Below are 12,250 nucleotides of genomic sequence, written 5' to 3' on the forward strand. Positions count from 1 at the left end.
GCCGACCAATAAATAATAAACAGGATATAAGGCGGCTCGGCCGACCAATAAATAAATTAAATTACTAGTAAATAATATAGGCGGTATTCCGGCCATTATAACATGATATAAATAATAGTAGAGGCGGTATACCGACCATTATAACAGGGTATAAATGATACAAATAAATTTTACCGAATCGCAGAGTGATCGTGCTGATAACGTGTTATGAAAAGAACTTGTATTTTATTGTATCGCAGAAATTTAAATAAGGGCAAAATTTTATACCCGTAGAATTTATAACACTAATAGAGAGTGTTTATTAGAGGGAGAAGAGAAGGTCGAGGTGTGTTTTACAACGAACGAAAACGTTCGTATATATAGAAGAAAAATTTACTGTGCAAATAGTGCAGCGGGCCCCACATCCTTTTATATTTTTAACATATACGGCTGCCTTATTTCTTTGACTTTCGTAACATTTTCGACATTTTGTAGTTTTTTTTTAATAAACCCCTCAACTTTTAAAACACTTTTCTTAAGAAGACATTTAGAATTCATGCGTTAATCTTCCTTTTTTCAGTTCTAATTGTGTATTTGTATGTAGAGATAATACAAACATAACTGTGGTTAAACAAAACAAAAGCAGATAAGTTTTAACTTTTAAATTCATAAATGAAGTTTAAAACACACACACAAAAGCAACGAAACAACTCCAAGTCTCGGGGGGGGGGGGGGGGAGAGAGAACATAATAAAAAGCAAAGACCAAACTGGAAAACACAAGCAAGTTAAGAGAGGTTCAAGGAAGCGAGCTGCTCGGCTGCACCACCAGCAGCAACGCTCCTCAGAACATCCATTGCCTCTGCAACTTTAGCCTCGAGAGCTTCTGGTGACTCCAAAAGATGGAGAACTTCCGTCTGGTCCATCTCCAAAAGCATCCCAGTCACTTTGGCTGCAGACTCTGCCTCGAGCTTCTCCACCAACGGGTACAGATTCTCACCCAGCATCTGTGTACACACACACACCAAGACTTGGTCAATTACATTCTAATAAATCACAAAGAAAAGGAGTATTTTTTTAGAGATCCTCTCTCACTCACCGTCCTCTGTTGCTCTGGAGAAGCATTAGCCAGATTTGAAGCCAAAGTTCCAATGGGCAATGGCATGTTGTTGTTGCCCATGTCATATGGAGGCACATCACCACCACTAACACCACGCCCTTGGGAGTACCGGATGTTCCGACCCCTTGGATGCATCTGATCACAGCCCAGATTAAAAAAAAAAATCATATGATGCATGATGATGAACTATTGTATTAAAAGAGAGACATGAGCAAAGTTCCACTGCAAGTGAAGAGAGAGAACCTGGTGCTGCATCATGGGAGGTTGCTGCTGGAACTGTTGGATCCCTCCAGGGCGTCTTCCCCCACCTCCAGGACGCTGCTGATGTGGCTGAACCATAGGCATGAAGTAATTGGGTCCGTGGCCTCCACCTGGTCTCATCCCCGGAACAAGCTGCTGTTGGTATCCATATCCGGGCTGTGTCATTACCCAAATAAAAAGATTAATGATCTTATAATTGAATTCTATATCCAAGGTACAAGATAGACAAGTAATTTAAAAAAAAAAAAATAGATAAAATATCTTTGCAAGCGATCGAACAACGAACAATGATGATTACCTGGGGAGGAATCATGGTAGGAGGGGCTTGACCATAGAACATTTGCTGTCCAATACCAGGACCCCCCGGGGGAAACATTGGCATGCGAGGGCCAGCAGATGGCGGCATTGCAACTGGCCTCGGTTGGGAAAACTGAGCCTGTTCACATCATGTACACTCTCAGCAGCAGGAGATAAAAAATGGAAACATAGATAGACAGCGTACAAGTAGATGGTATATCACACAAGAGAAGCAAACCTGTAGTCTGACCCTTCTGTCTTCCTTCTTCTGCGCAATAGCAACATAGAGTGGCTTGCTTTCAACCATTTTACCACTCAACTGTGACATCTGCAACATCATTATTCCACTGTTAGTAACAACGAAGTGCCTTTCCTCTCACACATACATTGAACAAGTGTATATATCTGACTTACAGCTTCTGTTGCTTCTTCGGGAGTTGAGAAAGCAACAAAACCCGAACCTTTGCTGATTCCACTAGGATCACGCATCACCTGTCATCATATTTAACCAAAAAAGCTTCTTATATAACGAAGCAAGAGAGTCAATTCACTGAGAGAGAGAGAGAGAGAGAGAGAGAGGATACCGAACCTTGCAAGACGTAACGGTACCAAAAGGAGAGAATATCTCCTTGAGTTTCTCGTCAGATATGCTAGGATCCAGATTCTTCACATACAAGTTTGAACTCTGAAACTTTTCAGCAGCTTCCTTCAAGTTCTGCTCATAACGGACCCTAAGTTCCGTTTCCCTCTCGGACTTCTTCTGGGCTCTACCAACATACCATTCCTTGTCATCAAACTTGTGACCATTGAGAGCCTCCACAGCCCTGGCAGCATCATCAGCGTTTTCAAAGTTGACAAAGCCAAAGCCCTTAGACTTCCCTTCTCCATCTTTCATCACCACAGCGCTTGTTATCTTTCCATACTCGCTAAAAGCCTTCTTCAAGTCATCGTCGGTAGTACTTTCCCCGAGATTCTTCACGTACACGTTGGTGAACTTGGTTTTGTTAGAAGACGAGTCTCTTTCTTGTCTCCTGAGGAAAGGACCCACATAAACTTGCTTGTCGTTGAGCAACATGCCGTTGAGTTTCTCGATAGCTTTCTGGGCGGATTCTTCGTCGGCATATTGCACAAACCCATAGCCTTTGGACTGGCCAGAAGCATCCACAGCCACCTTGCACGACACAATGTTCCCAAAGGTTGAAAAGGTGTCATGGAGTGCCTTGTGGTCGATGGCCAGGTCCAAATTCTGCATTATTATAACAAGGTTTAGCACCAGTAAGAGAGAGAGAGAGAGAGAGAGATAAAACAAACAATCAACCGAAGAAAAAACAACTAATTTTAGTATAATCCCTAACAATCACATTTTCTTAACATGAAAAGACAAAGAGTACCTTGATGAATATGTTACCAGCACCACTTCGGCGAACACTAGGATCACGGTGAGAGTACATAACTCTTATAGGTTTCCCATAGAGAGGCATGAAATTCATTTCCTGGATTGCTCTCGCAGCTGCAAGGGAGAGCACGATTTAACAAACATCAAAGGATCAACATTTACAACACAGCCCAATCGAATATACAGTATTAGCCCTATCTACAAAACCTAACAACATTTATAAGTGGAAACCCTAACCCCCTTTCTAATAAAAATCGAAAGAAGAAGGCTTACCATCTTGGGGATTGGCGAAGTTGACGTATCCATACCCTAGCGACTTGCGAGTGGCCAAGTCTCTGCAAACCCTAACCGAGACCACTTGACCCATCTGGCTAAACGCCTCGAAAAGCTGCGAGTCAGTCACATTGAGATCCAGATCTCCCACGTAAAGAGACGTCGTGCCGATCTGGGCCGCAGCCGCAGCCGCCGCACTGGTGCCGTTCGCAGTCTGAACCTGAGCCATTCTCTCTCTTTTTTTTTTTTTTGGATTTTTGAAACTTTTTTCGATTTTTTTTTTGGGGGGGTTTTGAATAACTCTTCCCTCCCCTCTTCGTTATTTAGACTGAAAACCAAATCGGATACGATAACGAAGGAGAAATGAAGCGGAAAGTAAAAACACACACACAGATTGAGATTTTTTCGTTTTACTTTTTTCTGTTTTTTTTTTCTCTTTTTGGGGATATCAGAGGAGAGGGAAGATGAAAAAGGGTAAGAGCTTGCCGGCGGCGAAGCCTGCGACGGCGAGATAAGAGAAAAATAAACTGGGTAGAGAGATTGTAGGCGAGACGAATTGGTGAAGATGGAAGAGAGAGTCTTGCGGTTTTGCTTTTCTCTGCTTTTATATTACGGAAATATTATTTTTATTTCTCGGAAGCCCTAGATTTGGACTTTGGGAAGATCTCAGCCGTTGGATTGAGTCTGAAGTAAAACCGTAATAGTTAAGGATTGGTTTTGTGGAAGTTGGTGATATAAAGGTCTTCGGTCGGAGAAAAGTCAAACAGACGCGATTGGTGTCTGAATCGGATTAGTTTCCGGTTGTATGTTTGGTATTTCGGTCCAAGAATTTTGGTTTAGATCGAGTATTTTTTTTTTTTTTTATCTTTGATCGGTTCAGATATTTGTTTGAAAAATTGAAGCGAATTGCAAATATCAAAGAGAAAAACATTACGGTTGTTTTCTTCGAGAATCCTAGATATTAAGAAGAGTAGAGAAAAAAATGAATTCCATTTTGAGAAGATTATCTTGGTTTATAAAGTTTTTAAGAGTCAGCTTATTCGGTTTTCAAGTTTGTAGGTTTTTTTAAATGCTACGGAAATAAACCAATTTATATTTTGGTATTGTTTGGTTTATTCAATTTGGTTTTAGGTGTGTGTTATATATCGAGTTTGCCCGGTCAATTTGATGAAAACCAAAAATTTGCTATGTAAAATTTAGTGAAACTCGGTTTATTTGGTTGTTATGTACCAAACCAATCAGTTCTTGTTTGCTGAACTTAACCAAAAAATTTGGTTGGGGTTTGCTTTCTGTTGCAGCTTAGTAGTGCTCAGCACAATGTAGAGTCTGGTGTTAAGGTCTTTTTTTTGGAACTTATAAAAAAAAAAAGGTCTTCTTTTGGAAAAAGTCAGAAACAACATGTGTGGCACCTTGGTATCTAGCACGTAACCAAGTTCATTAGAGCACCATTAACGCAATTGCTTAATGGGGTGCTTAGTGTTTTTTAATTTAAAAAAAAAAGAAAAATGAAGTAATTATAGAGAATTCGGTGCTTAATTAAGCCTTTCAAGCACCGCGTCTTACTGGACACGTGTTATGCTCTCGACGATTCCGCGTCCTTTTCTCTCTCTCTCGAGACACAAGTCCCTTCTGATTCTCTCTCGACGACTCCGCCGAACCCCATCTCTCTCGAGGAAACCGATCTCTCCTCGACGCCTCCGTGATCAATCGACGGTGATCTCTCCCCGTCTCTCTTGCTTTCGTCGACGCCTCCGTGTCTTTTTCTCTCTCTCTCTCTCTCTCTCGAGAGACACAAGTCTCTTCTGATTCTCTCTCGACGACTCCGCCGAACCCCATCTCTCTCGAGGAAACCGATCTCCCCTCGACGCCTCTGTGATCAATCGACGGTGATCTCAATCGTTGATGAAAGCGGTTCGTCTCCCGGTGTCTCGCGGTGTCGATCTCCTCGAATCTGTTGGCGTCTCGCGGTCTCGATCTCCTCGAGGATGAAAAGCCTACATCTCTCTCTCGACGGCTCACCGCGACGAAGAATCACTTCAAACCTCTCTCGCGGCTGGAGCTCTCCTCTTCGAAATCAAAGAAAGGTAAAGCTATGCATGTGTTTGTTTCTTAGTTTATTGTGTTCGTTCCAGCCTCATGATTTGTGTCTGTGTTTGTTTCTCCAAATGGACGGAGCAAGAGACGAAGGTTCGTCAAACAAGACGACTACAATGAAGCGTTGATTCTCGTCTGCGATACATGTAAAACTTCAACACGATTTTATCTGTCAAATGCATTGAAAATTTGATAAAAAGCTTTGGTTATATTCGTAGCTCGTTTATAATTGAGTTGAGATGGTATGAAATTCAATGGAGATAGTATGAACTGAATCGAGTGTCACGAATGGTTCTTGTCTTAATTGTTTAAGAGTTCTATTATATGATTTTGGTTCTGGTCTAAATTGAATCGACTCTCCTGAATTTGTTTTATTTCTGTTTGTCATGAATGGTCCTTTGTCTGTTTTTTAAAAAGCTTTGTCTCTGTCTCCTGAATTGTTTTTTTTCTTGTGTGTTTGTCTGTTGAGTTGCATGGATCAAGGTGGATGAGGAAGAATCGACAAATCAGAGGATTGCATTTAGTGGAGCAATACAGGTACATTTCTTTCTCATCTTTTAATCGTTCATTGAAAAGTTTATGGTTGAGTTAGGTAGTAAATATTTTGGTCAGTTGGCATTGATGTTGGTAATTAATAGAAGTGAGGTTGAATTGAGAAAAGGATTGCGTGTGGTTGAGTTAGGTAGTTTTGAGTCTTGATTTGATTTCCATCTTTAAAACTCTGCCATTGTTTAAGAGTTCAAATTTAAAACTTTGGGTGTAAAAAAGAAATGAATTGACATTAATAAATTACTTGCTTTGTGGTTGATTATGGTTGTGAGCTGGTAATTAATAGCAGTTAGATATGGGTCAAGTCAAATTTGTACAATGTGAGTGTTCAATGCGAGTGTGTTGTTTCTCTCTTCCCTCTTTAAAACTCTTTCTTTCTCTTCCAACTCCAACAGATTCCTATCTGTTGTTTCTTTTTTCCATCATTGAAACACTTTTGTTCCAACTCCTCTTTCACTTAAGAAATGGATTTTCATCCATTTACCGAGTCTGCAAACTTTGTTGATTTACTTAACAGTCAACAAAGTGTTTCTTCAACGCAAGTTCCCTTCTTAGCTACTGAAGGCATCGAAGATTTGCACTTTGCTGAAGCCAGTCGTAATAAAGAAAGAAGAACTTGGACGCCTACAGACGATATTGTTCTCATCAGCTCGTGGTTAAACACGAGTAAAGATGCAGTAATAGGGAATGAGCAAAGGTCGCTTGCATTCTGGACAAGAATTGCTGCGTACTACAATGCTAGTCCTAAGGTTGCTGGCTGTGAAAAGAGAGAGGCATCTCACTGCAAGAATCGTTGGCAGAAGATCAATGACATCGTTTGCAAGTTCTGCGGTGCATATGAAGCAGCTACCAGACAGAAAACGAGTGGGCAAAATGAGAATGATGTCCTCAAGCTAGCACACGAAATCTTCTTCACCAACCATAACAAAAAGTTCACTCTAGAGCATGCTTGGACAGAATTGCGTAATGGCCAGAAGTGGTGCGCCTTGTCTACTGCTAAAAAAGATGGAAGCTCCAAGAAGAGGATGTGTGAGGATGATTCAGAGATGATGGAGCATTCTGCTACTGATGATGGAGGAACAAAGCGTCCTCAAGGTGTTAAGGCAGCAAAGAGATGCAGCAAAGAAAGGATGTCTAAGAAAACAGTGCTTGATGGGAATGACCTGTCTAATTTTCAGACAATGTGGGGCATCAAGAAGCAAGATTTAGACATGAAAGAAAGGCTGTCCAAAATGAAGTTATTGGACAGTCTCATTGCTAAACCCGAACCTCTTGCGGCTTATGAAGAAGGTTTGAAGAAGAAACTCATTGATGAGTTAATGTCTAATTAGTGTAAGTGGTTTTTGTTGCATAAGTTATGTAGTTTATCTTGTTGCATAAGTTTTTGTTTAATATATATGTTTCTAATGTTCGGTATCTTCTTTTTGTTGTCAGGTGAATGAATGGAGCATCCTTCTGTCACGGGTTGTATTGTGCTTGTACTCTTGTCTCTTGTTTGTATGCTATAATGTTTGTGCTTCTCACGGGTTGTAATGTCACGGGTTGTAATGTCATGGGTTGTATTGTGTTTGTACTCTTGTTTCTCTGCTATTGTACTTTTGTTATTTTCTATCACGGACCTAGAGTCTCGTTTGTATGCATGTGACTTGTATTATTATTTGGTTTCACGAGACTTGTGTCATCAAACATTATAAAGTATTCATGCTTCTGTCTTTCTTCAGTACCAATTCATTTTCTCTCCTCAAAGTTTCACCGAACCAAAGATCAAAGCAAGACATTCTCAAGTTCTCTCTTTAAACACTTTCGACAACCTCACTCTTGAATTTAAAAAAACACCCACAACCCCTCTTGATTCTAAAACCCCAAAGTTTCATTCTTTACTCATTTTTTCTTTTCAGTTACCATATATGGCTTCTTCTTCTCAAAACACTCTAGATGATGAATTTGAGGAATGTTTTGATCAAGCCTTTGAGAGATGTTTTGATCAAACCTTTGATAAATTAACCATTAATGGTAATCAAGAAGAACGAAGGAAAAAAAGAAAAAAACGAGCTTATATCGAAAGAAATCGTGAAGCAGATAATGTGCTGTTATGGAATGTTAATTGCAGTTAGCTCCAACGTATCCTAAAAATTATTTCCGACGACGTTTTAGAATGAACAAGCCATTGTTCATGCGCATTGTTTATCGACTCTCCAGCGAAGTTGATTTCTTTCGCCAAAAGCCAGATGGTCTTGGCAGGCTTGGTCTCTCAGCACTTCAAAAGTGTACAGCTGCCATTCGTCTCTTGGCATATGGTAGTGCGGCTGATACGGTCGACGAATATCTCTGGCTCGGTGAAACTACAACTCGGTCATGTTTGGAGAATTTTGTGGAAGGAATAATTGATTTGTTCTGTGATGAATACCTAAGAAGACCAACACCGGCTGATCTTCAACGTCTACTTTATGTTGGAGAGCATCGTGGATTTCCCGGGATGATAGGAAGCATCGATTGTATGCATTCGATTTTTTTATCAAATATGCCTTCAAATATCGCCAATATGATGGATGTTCGAACAAGAATTCGTGATACACCAATGCATCATCAACTGAAAGCTGATTTGGTTGAACATATATGGAGTAAATTTGGACATGATGACGACAACAACTGAGCTCGGATGCTTCTTTCAAATTATTCTCGTTTGTTTTACTCATCTTTATTTTTATGTTTTTTTTAAAATATATGTTTTAAATGTTTTCTTTTATTATGTTTTATTGAATAAAAAAATTTCATCTTTCATAAAAATAATGTTTCAAATTTTTTTTAAAAAAATCCCAAAATAAGAACCTCCCATTGGAGCACGAAAATATTCGGGGTTCTTAGCATTGATTCTTAAATCACTTTTACAACTAAAAATAATTAAAAAAGCCATAAGCACCCCTAATTTAGATCTTGGGTTAATGGTGCTCTTAGAATACTAATGCTTTATATTGATGTTGTTACTGTATCATAATATCATTACACAAATTAGTCTAGTAATATACATTTACGAGAATAATATTCTTTCTACGCTTCTTGTTAGATTGGCAGATTGCACGTCTAAGTCAAGTATCACCATCTCCCTCACCATCATCCTCACTGGCACTGCTTTTTCGTTTAGCCAAAGCAACTTCCTCAAAGTTAAGGAGTCTCCGACCAACGAGATAATGGTCATCACGGATAGAGTTATGAAGGTTTATGAACCAGACATGACATCTCTTTGCACAAGAAAAGAAGAAACTCGCAGAGAGGCAACCTATCCAAGCGAACCTGTAGACGGCGGAGTTCACAACCAGTGGACATCCGAGCATGGGGAACACTCCCTTCGCCAGGACATAAGGCACACATAATGCTGTCAGAAGTTTCATCAGGATAGGAGATACAATCTCTTTAAGCACCCATAACCCTTGAAGCCTTGAGAATCCATCTTCTTCTACTCTCTCAAACTTTGCTTTCCAACTATCATCCAGCAATATTATCTGTCCATTGTTGTCATTTTTTGTTAAAAAAAAGAGTACTGACCAATGTTGTCCAGATTTTCAAAAAGATGAAGCCAAGAGCCCAGTCTTGATACAGGAGGAAGACAGGAGTTTCATCTACTGGGACTCTCATTGGGACAATCACCAATAGCTCAAGCACAAGTGCTATCAGCACTGGAATGATAAAAATCTGTTCAACCCCCATTTTCAAACACACAGAATCAAATGAGTTTGGAGTATTTTCAAATCTCTTAAAAATAAAATAACTGAATAAAAACTACTTTACCCATATGGCTAACAGGACCGAGCTCTTGAAGACAATCCCACACCATCTCCATATTTGGTTGAGCAAGACTGAAGTCCTTTCTGACTTCAAATGCTCGGTAGCATACATGGTCCCAGATATGATAATCCAAAAGGCATATGTGCCAATGACAAAACCATATAGGTCTACAAGATTTAGGAGGATATCATGTTACAATTGTGTATTCTTCTCAAAGAATGAAGCACAAGAGAAGGATTACCATTGCACTTGATGCCATGCGTTATAGGGAAAGTTGGGATGGCATTAAATAGAGCACGTCCTAGAGAAACTGGTACAACTATCAATGCCGTATTGAAGAGAAGAGGAGTAACCCATGCAGCAAGTAGAAGAAGGACTACACGGAGCACAAAGATGTACCTGCATAAAAAATTACATTCGTTTCAGGGTAAGGCCTAATGTAAATCTTTATACCAAGCATGCAGCAAACAAGCTTTAAGCTTATTTTTAAAGTAATAACTTACTCTGAATGAGATTTTTCTACATTCCCAGCGAGGACGAGGCTTCTGTTTGGGTCAACAGTTGCTGGAAGCACATCCATGGCCCTTTCAGGTCCTCTGTTCTGCCTTCCTGGTTCACCATCTCCATTGTCCTGACCGACCTTGTCCTCTGGTCTTGGCAAGAGTAAGTCTGTCAAACCAAGCGCCCAACAGACGCTGGTGAACCAGCAGCGTACAAGGGACTTAACCGTGGTCCAGAGTCCAAAATGCTCGATGATAAACTGTGTGCATATTGTAAACAGGAGAATGCCGACAGGAATCTCAGTGAATGGGTCGGATACACTGTGTACATGCACAAGTTAGGAATGATTGACTCAAAATACACAAAATCTACAATTAAAAAACAAGATTGCAAGGACAACGTTTCATACGATATGTCAAGAGGGAAGACCGAAGGAGCCATCATGATCGCAAGCTTGACTGGTAAAAACACCAGCAAGACAATCAAACTCCCATACTTTGCAGCATCTAACAAAACATCCCGAGCAAGTTTGTGTACTGGTTCTTCGATCATGAACTGGAACGACTCAACATCATCATCATCTTTGGGATCATAAAGGAAAAACAAAGCTTCACGGCGAAGAACCTGCACAAAAGGTGGGAAAAAAAATATTAGCTAGATATTATTAGCACAGAGAAAAACATTTTATGAGGAAAGAAAGACCACTCAATCACGGCACCTTTAGAAGAAGGTCCTCGCATATGCATATTTTTGACAAGTACAACACTCCAACAGCCCAATGAACAAGTGAGCGTGCAAGCGGGGAAACTGATAAAAACTCTACTCTGTTGGACATAGTTTCACCAAACATACTAACTGTGCAAACATCTAGCCACCACCCACACATCAAGGGGAAGACCCCAAAATAATAGGCAACCATGGTTCCTACTTTGATTCCTACCAACAACTGCCTAAGGAGAGGTGGTATAGTTTCTATTATTGAAGCAGCAGCAACACCATAGAGTCTATCAAAGTTCAATGGCTGCTGGCCCTTGAAATATCGAATCAGCACAATGATTCCAAGGTAAAGGAAGACTGCAAACATGTTTGCAACAGTTAGAGTTGTAACATCATCATATAGCTTTGATGGTACAGCAACAAAACCTTTCAAGAGATCAGCAGCAGCAACATGATGCAATATAACCCGTCCTAGTGTGAAGGGCACAAAGATGACAACACCAACAAATATCATATTGCATGCCACAATCTGCATATAAGATTTTAAATGAGAGAACCGATGTGTAACACTGAACCAAAAGATGACAATATTCAACTTACAACAAAGACAATCATAGCCAAGTGAAACAGAGGACTCTGTATTCGAACCAGCTCGTTAAATAGAAAGTTTCTTCCCAAATGCCTAAAGAAGTTCCTCAGTGAAGCAGCTTTAAGGAGAATGAAGATGATAGTTGCAGATACTAAGAAACCAAGCAAACAATCTGTTAGGACAAGTAAGGTGGACATGTGACTTAAGAACAGCCTCCGAGCTTCAACAAAACTCTGGACGAAAGCCAATCTCCATGTCCAAAACGTGATGAAAGAAACAGTGAGAAGACAGGCCAAAAGCATTAAACTCAACCGCAGTGAGGCGTGCGAAACACGGCAACGCCAAACTTTCATCGCAATGCCAACAACAAACTCCTTCAAAGGGAGCCTCGTGGGAGCCTTTTCATCATAAAGCGGTGAGAATGAAAAATGATGCTTGCAAACCTGCACAAGGCTTCTTTTCAGGAACCGCAACAGCATCTATAATAAACCTATTGAGAAGAAGAAGTGAAACCTCGCATCGATGAGCTTTGGAGTAGCTAAGCCATTGAAGGAGGCAATCTTGGTGCACAAACTTGATGCTTCCCCTGCAGGCGCATGGATATTGAAGTGGATTGTCTGCATCCCCTGGAGTTCTGCAGATTCTGCAAACGTCCTCATCATCTTCTTGTTCATCATCAATGTACCTTGCCAT

At 40.3% G+C, this 12,250-nt stretch overlaps 3 protein-coding genes across 3 annotated transcripts; 1 reads left to right on the forward strand and 2 right to left on the reverse strand.

Moving 5' to 3' along the window:
- Nucleotides 1-620: 620 nt before the first annotated feature.
- LOC106335150 (polyadenylate-binding protein 2) lies at nt 621-3,911 on the reverse strand. The gene is made up of 9 exons (XM_013773590.1): nt 3,325-3,911; nt 3,047-3,165; nt 2,245-2,901; nt 2,070-2,147; nt 1,894-1,983; nt 1,657-1,794; nt 1,341-1,514; nt 1,077-1,232; nt 621-984 (listed from the first exon to the last, which is right to left on the reverse strand). Exons 1-9 carry the CDS (start codon nt 3,551-3,553, stop codon nt 766-768), a joined length of 1,860 nt encoding a protein of 619 aa, XP_013629044.1. The 5' UTR covers nt 3,554-3,911; the 3' UTR covers nt 621-765.
- Nucleotides 3,912-6,431: 2,520 nt separating this feature from the next.
- LOC106331104 (glutathione S-transferase T3-like) lies at nt 6,432-7,298 on the forward strand. Its single transcript, XM_013769445.1, has one exon. The coding sequence runs from the start codon at nt 6,432-6,434 to the stop codon at nt 7,296-7,298; it is 867 nt and encodes a 288-aa protein (XP_013624899.1).
- A 1,755-nt stretch (nt 7,299-9,053) lies between these two features.
- LOC106331105 (probable E3 ubiquitin ligase SUD1) lies at nt 9,054-12,250 on the reverse strand. Its single transcript, XM_013769446.1, has 9 exons — nt 12,071-12,250; nt 11,569-12,000; nt 10,970-11,497; nt 10,661-10,875; nt 10,254-10,571; nt 9,992-10,149; nt 9,754-9,917; nt 9,511-9,657; nt 9,054-9,467 (listed from the first exon to the last, which is right to left on the reverse strand). The coding sequence occupies exons 1-9, from the start codon at nt 12,248-12,250 to the stop codon at nt 9,054-9,056; spliced, it is 2,556 nt and encodes an 851-aa protein (XP_013624900.1).

Source organism: Brassica oleracea, chromosome C3, assembly GCF_000695525.1.
Source record: "Brassica oleracea var. oleracea cultivar TO1000 chromosome C3, BOL, whole genome shotgun sequence".
In the NCBI taxonomy this organism is placed as follows: domain Eukaryota; kingdom Viridiplantae; phylum Streptophyta; class Magnoliopsida; order Brassicales; family Brassicaceae; genus Brassica; species Brassica oleracea.

Coding starts and splice junctions, on each gene's coding strand:
- LOC106335150 (XM_013773590.1), bottom strand. CDS start 3,553: ATGGCTCAGGTTCAGACTGCGAACGGCACCAGTGCGGCGGCTGCGGCT. Junction 3,166..3,324: donor CTTCGCCAATCCCCAAGATG/GTAAGCCTTCTT, acceptor TCTCCCTTGCAG/CTGCGAGAGCAATCCAGGAA. Junction 1,984..2,069: donor CCGAAGAAGCAACAGAAGCT/GTAAGTCAGATA, acceptor ATGATGTTGCAG/ATGTCACAGTTGAGTGGTAA.
- LOC106331104 (XM_013769445.1), top strand. CDS start 6,432: ATGGATTTTCATCCATTTACCGAGTCTGCAAACTTTGTTGATTTACTT.
- LOC106331105 (XM_013769446.1), bottom strand. CDS start 12,250: ATGGCAAGGTACATTGATGATGAACAAGAAGATGATGAGGACGTTTGC. Junction 10,876..10,969: donor GCGAGGACCTTCTTCTAAAG/GTGCCGTGATTG, acceptor CCTTTTGTGCAG/GTTCTTCGCCGTGAAGCTTT. Junction 9,918..9,991: donor GCATGGCATCAAGTGCAATG/GTAATCCTTCTC, acceptor TAAATCTTGTAG/ACCTATATGGTTTTGTCATT.